Genomic DNA, 24052 nt, shown 5'->3' on the forward strand with positions numbered 1-24052 from the left:
CACACACATCAGTTTATTCCCTGCATTAAGATATAGGGAATAGGATTCACACATCCAATTTTCATTATCCACCCACACACTGGAACACACCTTGACCCATTACCAATATTATTTCACACTATTTTGAGAAAAAAAATCAAGAAATATATTTTACCTACATAAGCACAATTCTAAATTTGTTTGAAGTTGTTATTTTGGTTTGCTTAATTTCCCCATATTCGAAAATTTTAAATACCTTTTAAGATTAAAAAAAAATAAATTTTTTTGAAAGGAAGTTTTTAGTAAGTGTTTCTTTACTGAGGATAAGCAAAAAAATACTAACATTTCTTTGTTTACCTTTTACATAGAAGGAAATGTGACATTTTATATTCATCCTCATTCCCTTATGCAGGCAGAAAACCTCACAAACTATTAGCATATAAAGTCATAGTAATACTCTGGAAAAAAAGTCTTAAACTAAGAAAAAGTGGATCAAAAGGCAGTGTTATCCATTTTCCTAGTTCTTAATTTCTGGCCTTTAAAATGCCAAGTGAATTTTTAATAAAATTTTAATCAGTGTTTTCCATCTAAAAGCACTAGAAAGAGTAGACATTCAGTAATATACTTATTTTTCAGGTTTTCCTTAATTTATGTAATTCAGTTACAATTTCAGACAAATTTATGTTTATGATTAACTCATACAAAGTATATAAATGGTTAAAATATAAATAGCTATTATAAAACCCTGATTAATGTTTTTGCCAAAAAATATATGAGTTACACCTTTTATTGTAGGGTGTTGTATGATATATTAATAATTTTTCATTGATTTCTTCCAGAACTCACAAAAAGAACTGACGGATTACATTTCAGAACAATGTGCATGGAAACTGAGCAGATTCTTAGTGATGGATCATCGGTTTTGCATTACGATGTTCACAATCTCTATGGATGGTCACAAATGAAACCAACTTATGAGTAAGCAATGTTCAGAATTATCCCTTCTGACTCTTTTATTCTTTGGATCTTACATTTAATGCTATCATTTTAAGAGTCCTGATGATTTTCTCTTGTATCCTTTTACTTCCCAATTGTTCTCTGTAACTTGTCTTCATAACATTTAGAAAAATTGTGTTTCTTCCTATCAAAATACCTATATTGTTTTTGTTTTAATTTTTATACTATTCCAAAATAAATACTAGGCCATTTTTATATGCTTCCTCACTATGTAACCAGCATAGTGCCTGGAAAATAGTAGGTGCTCAATGAATAATGTTAGACTAATATTAATAAATGAGTTAATAACATATAATTTGATGTCATTAAGACATTAATGTTTGGCTAAATCTGTCATTATCAGGCCAAGCGCAGTGGCTCATGCCTGTAATCTCAGCACTTTGGGAGACTGAGGCGGGCAGATCACTTGAGACCAGGAGTTCAAGACCAGCCTGGCCAACATGGCCAACATGGTGAAACCCTGTCTCTACTAAAAATACAAAAAATTAGCCAGCTGTCGTGATGTGCACCTGTGGTCCCAACTACTTGGGAGGCTGAGGCACAAGAATCCCTGGAACCTGGGAGGTGGAGGTTGCAGTAAGCTGAGATTGTGCCATTGCACTCCAGCCGGTCAACAGAGTGAAACTCTGTTTCAAAATGAATATAAAAAAAAACTAAAATAAATAAATTCATTATTAGTAAGTTAGAGCAGTTTTAATGATCTTGAGCTTCTCAAATGTCAGTGATCATACTAATTATCTGTGTTTTTGACAAACAGTTACGTAAGGCCAATGATGATAGACTGAAGACCATTCAGTGAAAATCAAGTCTTTATTAGCACTAACCAATACAAGTTTTGCAATGATGGAACTCTTCTGGCCAGGCATAATAGCTTATGCTTGTAATCCCAACACTTTGGCAGGCTGAGATAGGAGGATGACTTGGGCCCAGGAGGTTGAGACTGCAGTAAATGGTGCTCCTGCCACTGCATTCCAGTCTGGGCAACAATGCAATACCCTTTCTCAAAACGTAAATAAATACATAGAGATCTTCAACAATTCTGGGTGCCAGTGTGGTACTCACCAGCCATATATGGCCATGGAACGATGTGTCCAGGGTGATTCAGGAATGGAATTTAAAGCCATTTAATTTTAATTAAGTAACATAAAATAATTAAAGATGAAATAATAGATAACTAGTGACTACCATATCAGAAACTGCAGTTGTAGATCACTGACTTTTAACAATGCGTTATAAACACTGAGATTTTCTTTTTAGGTTTTAGATTTTTCTAACTGTGTATATATATTGAGTATGTGAGATACTTTGATACAAGCATGCAAGACACAGTACTCACATCATGGAAAACAGAAGTAATTACCTCTTCAAGCATTTATCCTTTGTGTTACAAACAATCCAGTTATACTCCTAGGGTTTTTAAAAAGTGTACAATTGAACTATTATTGACTATCACCTGTTGTGCTATCAAATACTATATGTTATTCATTCTTTCTAACTATGTATGTAGTACTCATTAACTACCCCTGCTGTATTAGTCTATTTTCAGTCTGCCATAAAGATACTACCTGAGACTGGGTAATTTAAAGATGCTTATTTAAAGACTGGGTGGTTTAAAGAAGTTGAATTGACTCACACCTCTGCAAGGCTGGGGAGTCCTCAGAAACTTATAATCATGGCAGATGGTGAAAGACAAACAAGGCACATCTTACATAACTTCAGGAGACAAAGATAGTGAAGGAGGAACTACCATACTTTAAAACCATCAGCTCTCCTGAGAACTAACTCACTATCACGAGAACAGCATAGCAGAAACTACCACCATGATGCAATAATCTCCCACCAGGTCCCTCCATTGACAGGTGGGGATTGCAATCCCTGATGAGATTTGGGTAGGATCATGGAGCCAAACCATAACACCTGCTTTCCCTGCACCCCCATACTACCCTTCCCAGCCTCTGGTAACTATCATTCTACTGTCTGTCTTCATGATGTCAGTGTTTTGCTTTATAAAATATTTTTAGCACCCACAATAAGTTGGAACATATGAAGTTTGTCTCTCTGTTTCTGACTTAATTCATTTAACTCAATAGTCACCAGTTTCATACATGTTGTTGCAAGTGGCAGGATTTTATTCTTTTTTTATAGCTGCATAGTACTCCATTGTGTATGTGTACCATGTTTACTTTATCTAAACATCTGTCCATGGACACTAAAGTTGCTTCCAAACTTGGCTATTCAAACAGTGCTGTAACAAACATGGGAGTGAAGATATCATTTTGATATATTGGTTTCTTTTCTTTTGGATGTATGTCCAGAAGTGGGAGTGCTGGATCATATAGTAGCTCTATTTTCAGTATTTTGAGGAAACTTCAAACTGTTCTTCATAGAGGTTAAATGAATTTACATTCTCACCTACAGTGAATGAGCATTCCCTTTTCTCCACAGCTTCAACAGCATTTGTTATTGGCTGTCTTTGGATAAAAGCCATTTTAATTAGGGTGAGATGATATCTCATTGTAGTTGTGATTTGCATTTCTCTGATGATCAGTGATGCTGCGTACTTTTTCATATGCCTGTTTGTCATTTGTATGTCTTCTTTTGAGAAATGCCTGCTCAAATCTTTTGCCCATTTTTAAATCAGATTATTAGAAGTTTTTCCTATAGAGTTGTTTGAGCTCCTTATATATTCAGATTGTTAATCTCTTGTCAAATGAGTATTTTGCAAACATTTTCTCCCATTCTGTGGTTTATCTTTTCACTTTGTTGACTGTTTCATTGGGTCTTCCTTTTTTATCTGTTCAGCCACCCTCTGTCTTTTTATTGGAGAGCTTAGTCCTTTTCTATTCAATTTCATTACTGCTAAGTACAGGCTTACTCCCACCATTTTGTTATTTGTTTTCTGATTAATAGTCTTCTCATTCCTCTTTCTTTTCTTCCTATTTTCCTCTTCTCTGGTGGTATTTAATTTCTTGCTTTTTATATTTTGTATATCTGTTGTATGATTTTTTATTTTCAATTAATAGAAGGATTGTGATTTTTTAAATAAATTCTTATTTAATTGGTCTCTTTTATAGCCTGAGCATCTGAATATGTAAAAACTTTCCAGGCATTTCTAATGAACATACAGGGTTGAAAACTTCTGCTCTAACAAGTAACTGAAGTTGATAAAACAATAAAAAGCATTTTGGAGTAAAGAGTATGGACAAAATTTCTCACAGTAAAACCTACTTATCTTATTTCTAGCAATTAACTCTTATTCAAGTCAGAATAGGTGAATATATGATCAAAAACTCACTTGTTCACCAAATCTAAAAATAAAACCCTAAGTCATTTTAAGAGTGAACAAACTGATATTGAACAATGCCTTTTTATTGGGGCAAATGTTGCTTTTGATTAATTGGGGCATAATTATCCACAGCTAAATTTACTTTAACTAAAACTGTAGACATTAAAAAGAACCAGAATATTGAGAACTGACTGATGATCTCATTGGCAAAAATTACATGCTTTGAGTTGAAAGTATGCAGCATTAACAAAATTAAAAAATATATATTAATTCCTCTCCATAGAAGACAGGAAAAAATTATACTTGTGAAGCACATTGCAGAGTCAAACATGGTCCCAAATACATTGTGGATGCTTAGTAAATTTAAATAAATCTATCATTATTCTATTATAATCTCAGGTATCAAAGTGGTTTTGATAAGTTCAAGGTAGATACAGGTAAGTTTTCAAATAGTGGAAATGCAGAGATATTTAAGCATATGTAAGGTCCATTTCCATTTTTAAGTAAAATTATGAAGAGAAAGTCAGCACAATCTTCCATGGAATATCCTTTAAAATGAAATTAAAATACATAAACTTATGAGTGCTAATTTTGCTCTTGTTCATACAATTTTTTCAGTGCAAGTGTCAACCACATTACTTAAACTGAGCAGATTTAATTGGTTTAAATATTAAGTAGCCTAATTTATACATAGCCTTAGATTTTTCATGTTTCAGGTACTTTCTTAATATTTTATTTTTCACTTAAAAAAAAGCTTGAACTCCCCTTGCTATCTCTCCCCAGCTCCCCCCCCCCCCCCGTCCATCCCCTATTTCCCCCCAACTGACCCCAGTGTGTAGTGCTCCCCTCCCTGTGTCCGTTCAACACCCGCCTATGAGTGAGAACATGCGGTGTTGAACTCAGAAAATTTTAGAGATTGAATATTTTGATTAAATGTATAAAGATCTTGACCAATGTGAAAGAACACTATAAATAAGGTACATGTTATATTTAAGCAAATTATGAAGAGTAAAGTCTTTCTGTTTAACATTGAGGAAAACTGAACAAAGTATAAACATATTTTTTTTTCTCATGTTATCCAGACCATAGCATTTTGTTCTTTTGGTGACTTATTTTCTGTCTTACAAACTGCTACATATTTGACAGTTATCTATTTCTTGCTACTGTGCTCTTTGACTTAATATGAAACAAACAAAAAACCCAACAAAAGAATAGGTTGGGTGGATTCAGGAACAGAATTTAATCATCTTGAGGAATTACAAATAGTTTACAGAAAGAATCATGGGCACCAATGACAAATAAAAAAAGCTTCATATAGAAATCCCACACAAAATTTTTCAGTCTTCAATTGCTTTCTTCTCTTGTAATTTAAAATTCAATATTTTACCGAAATAAAGCCTATTCTTCAAATGTAGAAAGAAATACATTTAAAAAGCTACTTCAAATTGTGGGTTTAAATTTCAGACAAATATCAAGGATTATGTAACTACATGTATATTTCCATATTTACCAATAGCTATAAAGACATCAGGGATTAGAGAGGACTCATTAAAGAGGACTTAGAAAATTAAACAGCTTTGAGTCCCTCTGGATGTTTAGATTGTGTTTTATTACATAGGTGCCAAAGAGTTTTGTAATTGTAGACTGGAATGGAAAAAGTCAATAGTTATCAATTATTTTTGCAGATATTTTTATAAACCGGAAAAATTTGCAACACGGAAAATTATATTGCTTTGCTATATTTAATGTACATTTCTGGAAAAATAAGAGTGCCTTTTTGAGGTGGGGGCATTGTATACTATAGGAAGTTACCAAGAACAGGCTCAGCTGCAGAGACCCCCCACCCAGGCAATGGGGAAGGAAATGAGAGGCAGACACCCAGATAGAACAGCAAAGTGGGTGTATGCAGGGGGCCAGCAGCCTTCTGAATGGAGAGCCTCAGGGGCTGACAGCAATCCAGGCTGAGGGCCCTGAGTAGACTCTGACCCACATATTTATTTTCTCTGAACAGGGGAATCATGATTAGCAAACAGGTGTTCAGTATTTTTTCATAACACAAAACACGCCAAGTAGTCAACCGGTGCCCACTTACCATTGATCACAACCAACCTACAAAGTATTCTCCACGAGGGAGCCATGGGGGCAGGGTCAGCTAACTTAAGGAATTATTTTAACAGGTGTATGACATTCATATATTTTCCTACCACTTTGGAATGCCCTAAGTAGTTTCCTACTCTGTGTGTGTGGTGAGGGGGAGCAGGGTTTTCGTTGCCATTGTTCTTTCTAGAAAACAATATATTCTATCATACAGTCAGCATGCATCAATATTTATAAACAACATTTCTCAACAACTTAACATTTCTCAACAGGAAGTGGTCTCTTGTTTATAGATTTTTTAAAATAAACAAATTAATATTCTATGTGAGGGTTTACAGAGGAGATTCCTCTTATATAAGAGGTTAGAATTCCCTTAAGAGAAAATTGTCATGAAAAAACTTCGTTTCTTTTATAGTTCTATTTTAATTTACAATTAACAACAGTAATAATTGATGGAGTAAATTGTGATGTTTTGACACATTATACAGTGTGGAAGGATCAAATAAAGCTAATTAGCTTATTCATCTTCTCAGGTATTTATCATTTCTTTGTAGTGAGAACATTTAAAATTATTTTAGCTATTCTGAAATATACAATACATTAGCTATAGTCACCTTGCTAAATTTTGTCTACTTAACTGTAACTTTGTACCCATTGTGTGAAACTACTTTATGTAGAATCCTTACATCAGAAACCTGAGAAAGCAGATATTCAGCTATCAATTTAAAGCATCAGGAAAGAATCTTTGCAAGTGTAAGATACACAATGGAGAATAAAAGAACTCCTCCAGAAATATAATTGTCTTGTATGTGAACATATTAAGAATTGGTGAAAACCCTGTCCTTGTAAATGATTTTTATATTAGTTAAAATTAATTTTGTTTGCAAACTAATCTCTGAAACTACATCTTCACATAGAATTATAGAATTATCATCAATTATACTGTTCATATTTATACATTGCTCTCTTTTCTTGTTTTCTTTTTATTTTTTTGAGAGGGAGTCTTGCTCTGTCAAGACACGATCTTGGCTCACTGCAACCTCCACTTCCCAGGTTCAAGTGACTCTTCTGCCTCAGCCTCCCAAGTAGTTGGGATTCCAGACGCTTACTACCACGACCAGCTAATGTTTGTATTTTTAATAGAGAAGGGGTTTCACCATGTTAGCCAGGCTGGTCTCGAAATCCTGACTTCAGGTGATTTGCCTGTCTTGGCCTCCCAAATTGCTGGAAGTACAGGCATGAGCCACCCCGTCTGGCCTATACATATATTTCTTATTAAACTTTTGAAAAATATATAATGTATATTTAAAATATTAATATTTCTTAATGGTCCTTTTATATTTGTTATGAAAAAATTAAGTAATGAAGATAGTTTTCTTTTTTTGTGTTTAAAAGAGGGACAATTTAGAAGTAGAAAGTTTTAAGTGAACAATATTGCCTTTATTAGCAAAAGGTGGTTCAATATATTATGTCTGTTTAATACACTTTTAGTTTCCTGTACTTATGACTTGTGACATTTATTAATTCCAAAATTCCTTGAGCTACTATTACATGCCAAGCATTGTATTAGATATAAGGCATGAAAGGAAGACTGAAGCATAGCACTTGACTTTAGGAATCTCAAGGTGTCATGGATGGAGCTTTATATATATACAAACATTGGGATCCAGCTGTAATGAGGAAAGGATTCAATACTATTGATAATGTGTTAGTGCCCAGTAAAGTCTGCCTAAGTGTGTATTTGTGGCAACTTCTTCTAATATAGTTCTGTAGCTCTTATTCAGTTCATATTATTTGAATAATATAAATATAAAATTTTTATTTCCAAGTAATATTATAGTAAAATATTATTAATACTCTTATAATGTAATCTCAGTGTTCAGTCAGAGAGAAAGGCAGAGAGCAAAGAAAAGAAGATAGAGGATAATAGATGCAGATGACATAAAATAATTACTGCATTTTGTTTCTAAAACTAGAGTATATTTTAACATGCATGTCATTAAACTCATTCTCCAAAGACTGAGGAGGGAAATAAATCATATTATTTCATTTACACAACCCATTCTGATGAGAACATCTTACTTCCAATGGATTCTACGCTTGAAATGGAGCAATTCTTTTTATTTTCAAGATCCAAGAATACTTTGCTCTCTTTAACCTTTAAAGCAAAGAGTATGATTGTAGGCATTCTCTGTACAGTAATATGTACATTAAATGTTGACATGTTACAGTTGAGAAAGGATGGAGCAATGAATATCTAAAGCATAGGTCTTTATTTAAAAGACATTAAAATAAAATTAAAAGCTCAATGTGATGAATTTGTTGATTTCATTCCATTAATAATTGATTTAACTTGTATCCATTGAAGAGAGATATAAAGGCCTCTTAATATCTGCATGCCATCCTGATAAAAAAAGAAAGATGTCCTTTATGCTTCTGAGGATTTTATAGTTTTTTAATGAGAGAAGACAAATTTATAAAGTGCTAGTTGTAATAAGAGAAAACATCAGCACCAGAAATCACAATTTTTTTTTTACAAAGTAGTCATAATTAGATATATTTGGAGAAAATATCTCACGTAAAAACACAAAAATACTTCTTCACTATATTAGCGCACTGCAGAAGACAATTGGAAAAAGAGGAATTGTTATTTCTCGTTCCACGTTTCCCACTGGCGGACGATGGGGAGGACACTGGCTCGGAGACAACTATGCACGGTGGGACAACTTGGACAAATCGATCATTGGTAAGTGAAAGTCGCCGCCTTTATTATTAGTTTGTCTGTTGCTGGCGTGAGGCCGTAAACTTTATAAGTCCTCAGAATTTTGTTTTTCGCATCATACGTTATGACATGTAGCATCAGATAAAGACAGTGGGCCAGGAAGCCATATTGAGGGTGCTGTCCAGAAACTAATGATCTCCAACTAGTTCATTTTGAGGAAGTAGTGTCATTGTTTTTGGCCTCAGTTTCCTTGCTGAGAAGGGCAGGAGCTGGAAAAGATAACATCTAGAGCTAATAAAGATAAATAAATAGAAATTCTAGATTTGATGTCTGTTATTAAAAAGTCAAAAAAATAACAGATGCTGTCGAAGTTGTGGAGAAAAGGGGACACGTACACTGTTGATGGTAGTGTATATTAATTAAACCATTGTGGAAAGGAGTATAATGAGTCCTCAAAGAGCTAAAAACAGAATGACCATTTAACCCAGAAATCCTATTAGTGGGTATATACTCAGAGAAATAGAAATTATCCTACCATAAAGATACACACGTGAAAGTTCATTACAGCACTATTCACCAAAGACATGGAATTCGCCAATTCACTATTCACCAAAGACCTAGAATCAGCCTAAATGCCCATAAGTGTCTTAAATATACACCATGGAACACTATACAGCCATAAAAAAATGAGATCATGGCATCTGCAGGGACATGGACAGAGCTGGAGGCCATTATCCTAAGCAAACTAACACAGCGACAGAAAACAAAATACCGCATGTTCTCACTTATAACGGGGAGCTGAATGCTATGTACACATGGACACAAAGAAGGGAACAACAGACACCAGGGCCTATATGATGTCAGAGTTTGGGAGGAGGGTGAGGATTGAGTAACAACCTATTGGGTTGATAAAATAATCTGGGTTACAAAATAATCTGTACACAAAACCGTTGTGACAAGCAAGTTGCCTAAATAATACACCTGCAAATGTACTTCTGAAACTAAAATTAAAAAGATTCTAGGGAATATAAATCACTGATAGATACTAACACATGAAACATTTCTGACCAAATTTGGAAAGAATTTTTGACAATAGTTGGATAAGTGCTAAATGAGACATTTTCATTTTAAAAAGGAAATAGATACTTTTCTGCTATATGTTTAGTCTTAATATTTGTTCATTGTGGGTAAATAAATTCAAGGAAAACAATTCTTAGAAATATTCCTTTAAAAGAAGAGCTCAGAAATCACATTCATTCTATTTTATAGAATTGACTGATTACACTTTCGGGGATTTTGTTTAATAAGGATGATTCTAATTATTTCAAGTGATTGTCTGAAGCAAATTGAACCTATAGTTCAATAAGACCCGTAGTTAAATAAGTGCAGAAATAGCATCTTTATTTTCAAAAATGAAGCTGTGGACGTCACTCTCTTCTTGCACTATAGTATGTTTATAATGTATTTGTGCTCTAAATATGTCATCTTGCAAGTGTGAAGAAAGCTTATAGTATCTTATTTTTGTAATTCTCATCAATGCTACACAGTCAAAATGTATGAACATGATGAGAAGGAATAGACAATTGTATTAATAATCTGAAAAATGTTTCATGTTTGGAGGTTGATATTAAAAAGAGCATCTTTATAAATAGAAATAAAAATCAATATTAAAATAGATGAAATAATAGCTTTCTTTCTTTTTTTTAACTTTTTAAGGTATGATGGAATTTAGTCTCTTTGGAATATCATATGTAAGTAGCTTTATTCCTTTTATCTTCATAAATTATAAATATTCATAAACTATTCAAAGTTAACTAATTACAGCAATATATTTTAGACTGGAGCAGACATCTGTGGTTTCTTCAACAACTCAGAATATCACCTCTGTGCCCGCTGGATGCAACTTGGGGCATTTTACCCATACTCAAGGAATCACAACATTGCAAATACCAGGGTATGTAATTGCTACATTTACTTTCAATCTTGTCTTACTTGGGCTATGCTTCATTATACTTTGATGTACATGGCTTGGTTAGCTGGCATATTTATTGATGTTATATATATTTCTGGAGTACTCAGAAAATTGTCTGGAGGAACTTTTTTTTGAGTAACTAGGGAGACATTACTAAACATTATGGAAAATTATGAACAGTTAGAGCCAATATCTAAATAAGCACTAAATTTCATGATGCTGACTTTCAGTGAAGAAATGCAGAGAAATGATAAATTAGCAAAATGCACCTCATGGAAACATTAGAGACAGAGTTGGTCTTTAATAGATGTGTTCTTCCTATGTGACTAAATGGCAGAGCTTATGATGTGTTGTGAAATCTTTATGCTCCCTCATGGGAAACTTGGGTAGAAACAGAGAGTAGGATGTCTTGCAGAAAATGTGAAATACAAGGATTGTAGGTGGAATGGAACCATGTTTTGAAAGAAGCTGAAAGTTGGACAATAGAGATATTATTTGATGAAACAGTAATATTTTAACAGGAAAACTTCCTGTCAATAATGCAGTTGAGAAGGCTGTAATATTGGGAGAGAAGAGCATGAATCACTGAAAGCTTGGACAGAGATTCTTCATCGAGAGTCTACTATTTCATATTTACCAAGTCCTTGTTCAAATGATTTATATATTCTATAAAGGTATATAAATAGTAGACCATTATTTATGTAATATGTCAGATACAAATAAATGTCTCTAAGGGAAAAATAGACTAAGCTAAAGTGATGGAGTTTTATAGAGATTCTGCTTTAGAAAAAGTGTCAGGTACTAAATGAAGGAATACTAGAGCAGAGATGGGTGTGGAAGTTTAATCAATATAAATATAGGGAGGAGAATTCCACATGGGAGGAACACAGTAAAAGACCCAAAGATTGTAATGTGGTTGGATTTTTTGAGGAAAACTCAGATGCAGAAGGAGGGAAAGACTGAGGAAATATTTCTAAATAAAAATCTAGAGGACAGAAACCTCTACTTAAGTTTAAACACGAGTTGGTACAACTGAACTATTGAATTGTATGAATCTAATTATATGGTTTAGAATTAGATGCTTGTGTATCAACATGTTAAAACTGCAATCATATTAATGAGGTCAATAAACAACAGATATTATCTTTGCCTTTTTCTTCTTATTTAACTTTGGAATACCAGCAATAGGATCACATATAGTTTAAAAGTTCTTGGATAGCTTTTTAAAAAAATGCTTACCAATTTATTCTTTGTTCTTTACACTTTCCCTATTTTATTCTTCTTTATTTTATTATTATTATTTTTTTAATTGTACTTTAGGTTCTGGGGTACATGTGCAGATCATACAGGATTGTTGTATAGGTACATACATGGCAAGGATGGACAATTTTTACTTTCAAGGTTTTCTCTGTTGTAATACTGCATATAACAGCCATGACACTAAATTTTTGTTAAAACTTTCTTCCTCCTGAAATGCAGAAAATTTGGAATCTTCACAGCTATGACACGGCTATAAAGAGTCCCAGTCATGCTGATGTCCATGAAAGACATTTAAAATGTATCCTCCTGAAGCTTTGTGGTAGCTTTGTTTATTCCCCGGTGCAAAATAAAATATAAAAGAGTAGTAATTTTTCTTGGTTATTATTTTTAACTAATATGCACAAAAGCTTTTTTGTAGACTTTTAAACTTCCACTCTAAATCTTAGACTAAAAATTTTAGTATTTTGAGCTGGAGTGTGTATTCCAGAGCACACTCAGGTGTGTTCTTTCCTTTCATTGAACTTTAGGTCTTCTCTTCTATTTGTACTATGTATTCTTTGACACCATAATCTGTTCATTTCACCTGAAGATCCGCAATGTGTATGGTCACCATCATTTACTCTACTTGTCTGTGTTTGTTTCAATCCACTTTGGATAGCATATCATTTTATTTCTCTCCTAAGCTTATCACTTTATCACCTAATTGACAATGTATTTGTCATCCATTAAAATGTGAACTCTTTTTCGTGTAAGGTGTCAGGAAGGGGTCCAGTTTCTGCTTTCTGCACATGGCTAGCCAGCTTTCCCAACACCATTTATTGAACAGGGAATCCTTTCCCCATTGCTTGTTTTTGTCTGCTTTGTCAAAGATCAGATGGTTGTAGAAAGGTTGTGTTGCCTCCGAGACCTCTGTTCTGTTCCATTGGTCTATATCTCTGTTTTGGTACCAGTACCATGCTGTTTTGATTACCGTAGCCTTGTAGTATAGTTTGAAGTCTGGTATTGTGATGCCCCCCGCTTTGTTCTTTTTGCTTAGAATTGACTTGGCTATGTGGGCTCTCTTTTGGTTCCATATGAAGTTTAAGGTGGTTTTTTCCAGTTCTGCAAAGAAGGTCATTGGTAGCTTGATGGGGATAGCATTGAATCTGTAAATTACTTTGGACAGTATGGCCATTTTCACGATATTGATTCTTCCTAACCATGAACATGGGATGTTTCTCCATCTGTATGTGTCCTCTCTTATTTCGTTGAGCAGTGGCTTGTAGTTCTCCTTGAAGAGGTCCTTTACATTCCTTGTTAGTTGTATTCCTAGGTATTTTATTCTCTTTGTGGCAATTGTGAATGGAAGTTTGTTCTTGATTTGGCTCTCTTTAAGTCTGTTACTGGTGTATAGGAATGCATGTGATTTTTGTACATTGATTTTTTATCCTGAGACTTTGCTGAACTTGCTTATCAGTTTCAGGAGGTTTGGGGCTGAGACGATGGGGTCTTCTAGATATACAATCATGTCGTCTGCAAATAGAGACAATTTGACTTCCTCCTTTCCTATTTGAATGCCCTTTATTTCTTTTTCTTGCCTGATTGCTCTGGCTAGAACTTCTAATACTATATTGAATAGCAGTGGTGAGAGCGGGCATCCTTGTCTGGTGCCACATTTCAAGGGGAATGCTTCCAGTTTTTGCCCATTCAGTATGATATTGGCTGTTGGTTTGTCATAAATAGCTTTTATTATTTTGAGATACGTTCCATTGATACCTAGCTTATTGAGGGTTTTTAGCATAAAGGGCTGTTGAATTTTGTCAAAGTCCTTCTCTGCATCAATTGCGATAATCATGTGGTTTTTGTCTTTGGTTCTGTTTATGTGGTGAATTACGTTTATAGACTTGCGTATGTTGAACCAGCCTTGCATCCCTGGGATGAAGCCTACTTGATCATGGTGGATAAGCTTTTTGATGTGCTGTTGCAATCGGCTTGTCAGTATTTTATTGAAGATTTTTGCATCAAACTCTTCGGATATGTTCAGTTAAACTAAATCAAACAATGGACTTACTTTGAATTTCTCTTATTAAAATATTTTGTGCCTTTTCTCTTTACCATGTGATAGAAATATTATTGCCTAAGATTTTTGGAAAAAAAAAGTACATAGCACATGACAATGAATTAATATCATTTCTTACTTTTTAGTTCTTCAAATATGAATTTGAATATTATGATTTAAACAAGTAAAAGAGCTGTTAACTATGTTATTTTTTATTTCAGAGACAAGATCCCGCTTCCTGGAATGAAACTTTTGCTGAAATGTCAAGGAATATTCTAAATATTAGATATACTTTATTGCCCTATTTCTATACACAAATGCATGAAATTCATGCTCATGGTGGCACTGTTATCCGACCCCTTTTGCATGAGTAAGTACAAAGTTTGTTTTCTCTTAACGCAGAGAGATACTTTCCATTTAATTTTCCCAATGATCTCTTCTAGTCCAATATAAACCATTTGAGATTGGTAACTTTTCCATTGTTATTTTCACATACATTTTGGATTAATAAAGCATTTATACAAATGTGTCCACTAATAAATAGTCTAGCATAAGCCATTAAATAGTGAACCATGTTAATTTGTTATTAAAAAGAAATAATTCTATTTCAGAATAACTACTGTATGCTAGGTATTGTTCTAGATGCTTTTTATACATGCTTACATTGAGTATTTTCAAAATTTCTTGGGAGATAAATAATGTCTCTCATGATTTAATTAATCAAGGTTTATTGCAGTTTATACACAGGAGCAGTTCCAACATTATCCTTACAAATTTGTTTTGGATTCACCTCTTAAAGCTCCAACTGATATATGACCAAACCTTGAAATTCTATTTCATGGAGCATATTTGCAAAAATTTTCACCCGTTTTATTTTTAAGTTGAATACAAGCAAATTCTTACTGTAAATATTACAAAAAACAAACCATGCAATCTAACAGAAAAACAAAACAAACCCTGAATAATCACAACATATTTAGCTTTTGTGCGCCCTGTATTACCAGAGTAATTCAATGAGATGATTTGTTAGATTTCACTATTGATAAGCCAGTTTTAAAAAAAGGTAAATATTTACCCACATTAAAACAATAATACCCAAAGTAAACTTACCAAAATAAGAAGATGATTGGTGTGCCTTCAATTTTGATGATGGGATAGGAGATCCAGTTTTCCTAAAACAACAAGAGACTCCTCCTGGAGTCAAATGATGTTCTGGTTACTTTACTAATTTATGATCTATCATAATCCCTTCTTTATTTTTTATAACATTTATTGATTTCCATTTTCTTTACAGACTTTACCCCTTTTATTATTCTTATTTGCTTCCCAGGATAATTGGAGTATCAGCTCTGGGCTGAGTCACTAGTCCGAAATATTATCACTTATACAGACTATTGTCCTATTGAGAATACCTGGGTTTCTACTCTCATGAGTTTATGGAGGAGTAAGCCCAGCTTTCCAATTCAGCATTAATCTCAGTTTCTAATAAGGCAAAAAGCAAAACAAAACAAACCCACAACAACAAAAGAACAAACAAATTTTAAGAAACAACTTTTCTTTTTTATTTCAATTGGAGAAGAAATGTGAACATTTAATAGTGGCTTCTAAACCATGAAAAAACAAAAACTTTGTTTTTCCCAATCATTTATATCTCAAATTCAGAAATTCATTAACATATTAAAGAGCCTTTAGGAGCATGTAAATCCTCTACTCAGAGAGTTATTAAGATAGGCAAACTCTTAATGAATTATGATTCTTATGGTATGCCTCACAATTTTCTTCCAGAGTGTTTTTAATACTTTTTTTTAAAGTATTGATCATATACTCGGCAGTTAATACTTGTATCTCTATTAGCCTTCTTCCAAAGTAATTTCTCATTTAATTGATGTTACATGTCCATCACTATTCTCTATTTTCTCAAAAAATTTAGTCACAGTCTAGATTTGCTCAAAGTATTATACTGCTGTGCATTGTACTATTATTGTACTGTTACATTCCAGATGGTACAATTTTTTGATCTTTTATAGTTTTGTTTTCATTTTAATCCAAAAGTCCATACTACAAAATGTGATTTGAATAATGATTTTGTGTTATTCAGTAGAAAGTTATTTGTTTTAATGTAATTATTTCTGATAATTTTGTCTAGGTTCTTTAATGAAAAAGCAACCTGGGATATATTCAAGCAGTTTTTATGGGGTCCAGCATTTATGGTTACCCCGGTACTGGAACCTGTAAGTCCTGCCACATATTTTTGTTGACAAAATATTCTTTGGTTTACATACAATTAATGGCAATTTATTTACATTCCAGTATGTTCAAAGTGTAAGTGCCTACGTCCCCAATGCTCGCTGGTTTGACTACCATACAGTAAGTATTTAAGACACTCTGGGGAATTGGCTAAACAAAATGGGTAATTGTTTGGTCCCAGCCTTTTCATTAATGTTGTGTTGCATTTATTTTCCACTTAAAAAGTGTGGAAAGTTACATAGTTCCAGTGAATTATATATAGCTGCATCAGATTAACCCACAACAAAAGAGTTAATTTATTCTGCTATAGCTTTTATGTAGTCATTTTTTTTTAGCAAATAAACATGGAAATTACACATTACACACAAAATATAATTGCTTTTACTGGATATATAAAATGATCATTAAAGGTAGTTCAGTCCTTCCAAGAATAATGGAAGTACACAGTGAGTCAAGGAAAGCTTTTGCCACCTTTCAAAAATCCACACACTTTAGGCATGTGAGCTCCACAAAAACAATGCTGCAAATGATTTTCAAAGCTATCATGAGGACTTATATTTAACTAGATTCTAAAGATATGCTTTTTAAAAATAAGATACACAGGAACAGTTTCAACATTTAAAAATAAATTTCACTATGTGTATTTAAGGTGTACAATATCATGTTATGGGATACATATATATTGTAAAATGGTTACTATAGTGAAATAAATTAGAATTTTCTGAATAAATGTTGTTAATTTTTTAATTGAAAAGTGTACCATTTGATTTTTATAAATGTGTCTCCTTAAATACCAGTGTTGCTTATGATTTCACTTCTTGCTCCACCTGTTCTTCATTCCATTCTTTTAATTTCCAGCATGAAGATATTAAGGTCAGGGAACAGCAACATACGTTTAATGCTTCTTATGACAAAATAAACCTACATATCCGTGGTGGTCACATCCTTCCATGTCAAATGCCAGCTCAAAACACATTTTACAGGTAAGTGAACTGTTTGCAAAGCTCAGGTTAAATTTTGAGATACCTCATGCTAGCAGTGTCAAGAAATAGAAAGGGTTTGAAAATTTACCCCATTGCCAAGGTAGTGCATTAGCCTGCCTCAGTATCATGAATGTCAGATCAGAGACAAAGGCGTTTGTTGTTTATGGGATAACAAGAAACAGGAACTTCATCTTAACATAGGGTTTTCTTTTCCACCAAGTCCAGTGGGGATGACATGGAGAGGCCCAGGCAGACGTTTGGTATGTAGGAGGTCTGTGTCACAAATAAGAAACTCCACGTTTAGGAAAATCTTGTCTTATAGGACTACAAACAAATCTATCCATTATTTGCTTTGAAGAAAGGTATGATCTTTTTTCATATTGGACAGTAACAGAAATAACAAGAATAATAATAATAATTAAAATAAACACCTGCTGTCCAATATTACCCATTTTTAAAACATTCCTGAAAGGCAGCTCAAAAGACAGGCTGTCAGTGCATCTGTATATGACATAGAAAAAAATGCAAGAGACCCATGGAAAACTGTCTTCCAACATGATATTTTCTCTTAAAGTAAGCAAGATTCCCAGAAAAAAATATAATCTAAACCTTTACAATCTCTGTCTATAATATGCAGAAGTATTGACAACTTAATGTCCTATATTTTCAATGGCTGCCTCAACAAGATCTTTACCTTATGTTTCTGCTTCTGGCATGTGAAAAGATCTAGTATTTACTTTATGAAAACAGGAAATACTTATGAACCTTTTTTAAAAGATTTGTTTTTTACAGCAGTTTTTTACAGCAAAATTGAGAAGGTCCAGAGATTTCCCATTTAGCAGCTGCTGGCCCACAGGCATAGCCTCCACCATTTTCAACATCCCCCACAGTGCTAGCAAATTTGTTACAATTGGTGAACCTACATTAAGTCTTATCACCCAAAGACCATGGTTTACATTAGGGTTCGCTGTTGATGTTGTAGATTCTCTGGGTTTAAAGAAATGTGTAATGACATGTATCTACCATTGATGTCATTTAGAGTTGTTTTGCTGCCCTAAACATCCTCTGAATGTAGCCATTCAGTTTAACTTATTTCACTTAGTTGTATGCATTTAAGGTTCCACCATGAGATACCCGGGTTGTATCTCATTTCTTTTTAGCCCTTAATAATATTCCATTTTATAAACCTTTAAGTCAGTATTTAAGTCAGTATTGCTCTTTCTTTTCCATTATTTTTCGTTTCCCTTTCTCTGCCTCCCTTGTCTGTCTTGTGATATATTTCCTGACTCATTATTGTCTATAAAAATGTAGACAGTAGGCGGGGTGACTCACAGCTATAATCTCAGAACTTTGGGAGGCTAAGGTGGGCAGATTACAAGGTTGGGAGTTCGATACCAGCCTGGCCAATATGGTGAAACCCCATCTCTACTAAAAATACAAAAGTTAGCCAGACGTGGTGGCCTGTAGTCCCAGCTACTTGGGAGGCTGAGGCAGGACAATTGCTTGAACCCCAGAGGCAGAGGTTGCAGTGAGTTGAGATTGCAGCATTGTACTCCTCTAGCCTGGGCAAGAGAGTGAGACTCCATCTCAAAAAAAAAAAAAAAAAGAAAGAAAAAAAAGTAGATATTCACTGGCAATATCACTACTCTGTCAAACTACTAAGTGTCCTGCTCTCCAAGAGGAATCAGACCTGTTCCTTTTCTTTGCATTTTTTTTTTTTTTTTTTTTTTTTTTTTAAAGAGTCTTGCTCTGTTGCTCATGCTGGAGTTGCAGTGGCACTACCTTGGCTCACTGTAACCTCTGCCTCCCAGATTCAAGCAATTCCCTTGCCTCAGCCTCCTGAGTAGCTGGGATTACAGGCGCACTCATCACCATGTTTGGACATTTTTGTATTTTTAGTAAAGCCGGAGTTTTACCATGTTAGCCAGGCTGGTCTCCAACTCCAGACTTGTTTCTTAATGACCTTGTCCCATTTAAAGATGAAGGATATTCCAGATCTTCTATCACCATTTATGACTGATCATCTGGCCAGGCCCTTCTCTTCTTTTCCTGAGAACCTCTACCTGAAGTTCTCTTTGTCTCATTCAGCAATATGTCCAATTTACCGGGGACTGTGGATCGGCTCTCTCTTCTCAGACTGGCCTAGGAGTAAATCTCTGATTCTAGTCACAGTCTTTATTTCCATTGCCCAATTCCTTGCTTTGACATTCAAATTCAAGAGGACTCTGTCTCTGTTTTTCTTCTCTTTTTATGCTACATTATCTCTCTTGGTGATCTGCATGCCTACAGCCCCAGTTAGCATAAACAGAATCTTCTAATCTCCTAGACCCACCCAGGCCCATTTCTACTAATATTCTATTCTGACATCAATTAAAGAGGAGAAACATTATTGCACCAAAAAGTGAGGGCTTCATGGAGGAGACATTCATAAGGTGTGCCTTGAATATTCCTTACTTTTTCATTACAGAGAAGACAGATCATTATACAGCATAAAAAGTTATAAAACTCTTTCTAATCACAAGCTTTAGTATATGTTGAGAAATTGTAAGTTATGCCAGATTTTTGATGTTTCTAAATTATATCTAAATCCCAGTGACTGTGAACCGAATTGCATATACGTATTATTGCTAAGATACTCTAATATGTTTTACTGGAAAATATCAAATTACTGTGGAGATTTGAACTCTAGAGACTCTAGAAATTTTAGGAGACTTCCATTACCATACACTCTTAGTCATTTGTGATTGAAAAAGGCAGATAGCGGCCGGGCATGGTGCCTCACACCTGTAATTCCAGCACTTTAGGAGGCTGAAGCAGGTGGATCACCTGAGGTCGGGAGCCTAGGAGCAGCCTGACCAACATGCAGAAACCCCGTCTCTACTAAAAATACAAAATTAGCTGGACATGGTGGTGCCTGTCTGTAATCCCAGCTACTTGAGAGGCTGAGGCAGGAGAATCACTTGAACCGGGAGGTAGAGTTTGCAGTGAGCTGAGATCGAGCCGTTGTACTCCAGCCTGGGCAACAGGAGAGAAACTCCATCTCAAAAAAGAAAAGGGCAGGGGAGTACACAGCTGAAATCATTGGTATGAGAAATTCTAACAATATAAGCTGCCAAATGAACTTGCTTCTCACAGATTGCTGGAGATTTAACATGAAAGCAAGTATTTAGTTCCCAAATAGCCCTATGTAGGAACATGCATGTATTGTCTATTACAAAGTTAGAACTTAGAACTTGAAGGGTACTTTATACATTCTGATTAATTATAACCAGTGATAACTCAGTGATTTATGTATGGAAATGTGAGAAAGGTCTTAAGTCATAAATGATTTTAAAATACTATCAAAATTGTTTCATGTTTAATGGTTACTGACAGGATTGCCCAAGGGAAGCATGAGTAAATATATTAATAAAATTAATGTGTTTGTAATTACTATCAATAACACCACTTCTTATTTGTTACATTATGTAAATTATTGAGATCAAAAGACATACATGATATGTTCTATTAAATATAAAGAATTTTGTTGTTTTATATTATTCCTGTTAGCTAATTTAGAAAAAGGGGAATGCTTTTTCTTAGTCTAAGTCAGTTTGCATTCTCATTAATGCTTGTGTTCCTGTGGATCCTTATGTGGATGTTGTATCATAACTAGATATATGCTATTCTACACACACGGGTAAAATGATATATTTCTTTCTTATAGTCGACAAAATTACATGAAGCTCATTGTTGCTGCAGATGATAATCAGATGGCTCACGGTTTTCTGTTTTGGGATGATGGAGAGAGTATAGGTGAGTGCTTTATTTTGTAGATAAACATAATTGATGACATATTCTATCACATTACTTTTACTTTATCTATTATTGTTTTTTGGAAGCTGAGTACAAAGCTTTAATATTATTTCAAGGCTAAAGGATTTTACTAAATTCACAGAATAAAGTTAAATAGATAAATAATGTCACAAACATTTAAAAACTTCTCTTATCCTAAATATAGTCAATCTCTATGGTAAGTGTCTAGGTAAGAACTTTGTGTGGGCAGGGATTAGATATCTATAATCGTTGTACTTCCAGAAGCTGGCATGATGCTATTCACCTAATAGACACTTGGCATATGTATAAAGTTAGCTTAGCTGAATAGCCACATTATTATATGTGCAAAATAGTGAAACTGCAAGGATGAAAAGGGATGATACGTTTCCTCAGTCATCATAAGGGAGGGTTACAGCCAACACCTCTATAACAAAACGCAAGAGAAAAGCGTAACAAACATATCCAATCACAATTTTATGTGAAACAGGAACCTTCAGAATAAAGATCCAAAGATACAGAGAAAGCTCCCTGACTTTATTCTTATGTTCAATGAGACAGGAACAGCCATGTAGAAATGTGATTGGACAAAAAGGGTGGGAAATAGACCGAGTGAGGAAATCTAGAAGAATCTGTCCCGATTCTTCTTTGCTTATTAATTGTAGCATTTCTTCCTCTAAGGTACGGGGTAAGGCCCCTCTGGAAGGAGGCTGTTAATTTCTTCATGGCCAGCTGTTACACAGAAATTCAGGGAAACAGTTAGGGTAAAATTTCTAGGCTTTATGGCTAACTTTGGGGGAAAATGGTTCTATTTTCTATGAGCCACCTTTGGCAAAAGGAATTCTAGTTTCTATGACTAGGGAATAAGGGGCAAGAGACGGGAGTTCAGGATAAGGTCAGAGAGAAAATTTGCTTCTGATGTTGCTTCTGAGACCTTTATTTCGAGAAATTACTTTTTGAGCCCGAAAATCCACAAGTGGTGCCTCTCCAACTAGGCGGTAGTCTAGAAACCAATCTCAAGCAAATTCGATTTACGTGATTTGCGGCTACTATTTTTACTTGTTTGCATTTGTTATTAGTATTTAGCATTTTTAAACATGAGGCAATATATTTTCATTTTAATTTTAATGGAATAAGCATAGATTGCACCATTCATAGCTATTCCTCAAGACCATACTAAACCTCTAAACTCCCTGCCTTATGAGATCCCTTAACCATTGTTATCAGAAACACCTGGGACAGCTTGCAAAGAATGCTGGTCATGGGACTCTTCTAAGTTTCATTAATTTTAAGAGAAACTGAGAAATCTCCCATAGGAGATTTTTATGCCATATGCAAACACTGATGGCGGACAGGTTTACTGGCTGCCATTTAATAGTGTCACTACTACTAGATGAACATTCTGAAGATTTTCTTGACACAAACTTTAGTCATAAAAACTAATATCTGTGTGAAATTGACAGTTCTCTACAATTGAAATAACTTATCCAAAGATAATCGCTTTTTCATTATTAGCAAAGACATACGTCTTTTATCTTTTCAGGTAAATCATAGTTAATATTCTGTAACCATAAGAAATAACCCATTAGCAAATAAGTATAAAGTTGATATAAGAATTATATGCTAGAGAGAAAGACTCTTGGTAAAAAAATAAATCCCTCTTTCTAACATTTCGTGACTTGGAAAGTGAAGATATCAACATGAGTTAGTCCTTTGCTTTTAGACCTTCATTCATAGGCCTCGGAGAGTCTACGAAATTTTCAGTCTGTGTCCAGCAGGAAATTTGCCTACAATTTCCCAGCGGTGTAAAGTTTAGGTATCCAAAATTTGTCTTGGGATCTTTGAGTCTCACAACTTAACAAATTAAGTTCATTCATTGTGTTAGTTAGGTAGACAAAGCTTGTCTTAGAATTTTTTTCTCCAGCTCTTCCTATCAAACTAAGGCATAGATAAAAACATTGCTGTGGCCTTTACCCTCTTCAAGTTTCAAAATGGACTTTTTGTAATCACTGGAAAGTACCTGAGCATGATGCAAACATTTCTCTATGATCTCCTCATGGAAGTATAAAAAATTGTGTTTTTTTTTTTTTTTTTTTTTTGCCAATTATATCAACTTATTTTATTATGTTTCACAATCTCAGTATATTTGGTATAATTAAGTGTAAATATTTTAAATGGTCCCTTGAAATTTCTTGAGTTAACAGCAATAACCATATATATCATACGCTTAACCTCTGGATTTGTTAAATCAGAACCTCCAAAGACATTTTCTCTCACAGAAAACACAACAATCTAGTTGATGATCATCCAATCTAAAATGATTTCTTTCTTTTAAACAATTAAGTTCAAATTTTGTGATATATTATAATGCGGTAACAAATTATCTCAGAATAATTAAAGGTAAATCAAAATGAACTTCTCCTAAAACTTGTGAGCATTAACAAAATTTTGACCATTCTAGATTAATAAAGCTAGAGCTTAGTAAAATGTTAGTCTTTCTACTCATCTTAATAAAATAGTTATGTGTGCCCTTGACTAAGATCATATGTGAGATCGTTCTTCCTCTTATTTATTCAAAACAACAAAGCTGCCCATATCTTCCTAATAGTGGTCACTTTGGCTTTCTTACCTCAGAATT

General features: G+C 34.1%; 1 protein-coding gene across 2 annotated transcripts in view; it reads left to right on the forward strand.

Annotated features, from left to right (window-relative positions):
• Positions 1–24052, forward strand: part of SI (sucrase-isomaltase) — a 154409-nt gene that overhangs the window by 124438 nt on the left and 5919 nt on the right. For both annotated transcript variants that reach the window (XM_032261547.1, XM_032261556.1), the window contains 9 exons: positions 819–957; positions 8992–9125; positions 10818–10852; positions 10939–11055; positions 14593–14741; positions 16518–16602; positions 16682–16738; positions 17477–17601; positions 21308–21396. In XM_032261547.1, coding sequence (XP_032117438.1) covers positions 819–957; positions 8992–9125; positions 10818–10852; positions 10939–11055; positions 14593–14741; positions 16518–16602; positions 16682–16738; positions 17477–17601; positions 21308–21396 — 930 coding nt within the window. The remainder of the gene's footprint in view (positions 1–818; positions 958–8991; positions 9126–10817; positions 10853–10938; positions 11056–14592; positions 14742–16517; positions 16603–16681; positions 16739–17476; positions 17602–21307; positions 21397–24052) is intronic.

This window comes from Sapajus apella, unplaced genomic scaffold (assembly GCF_009761245.1).
Source record: "Sapajus apella isolate SASKATOON/1434 unplaced genomic scaffold, GSC_monkey_1.0 scaffold4, whole genome shotgun sequence".
Classification (NCBI taxonomy): Eukaryota; Metazoa; Chordata; class Mammalia; order Primates; family Cebidae; genus Sapajus; species Sapajus apella.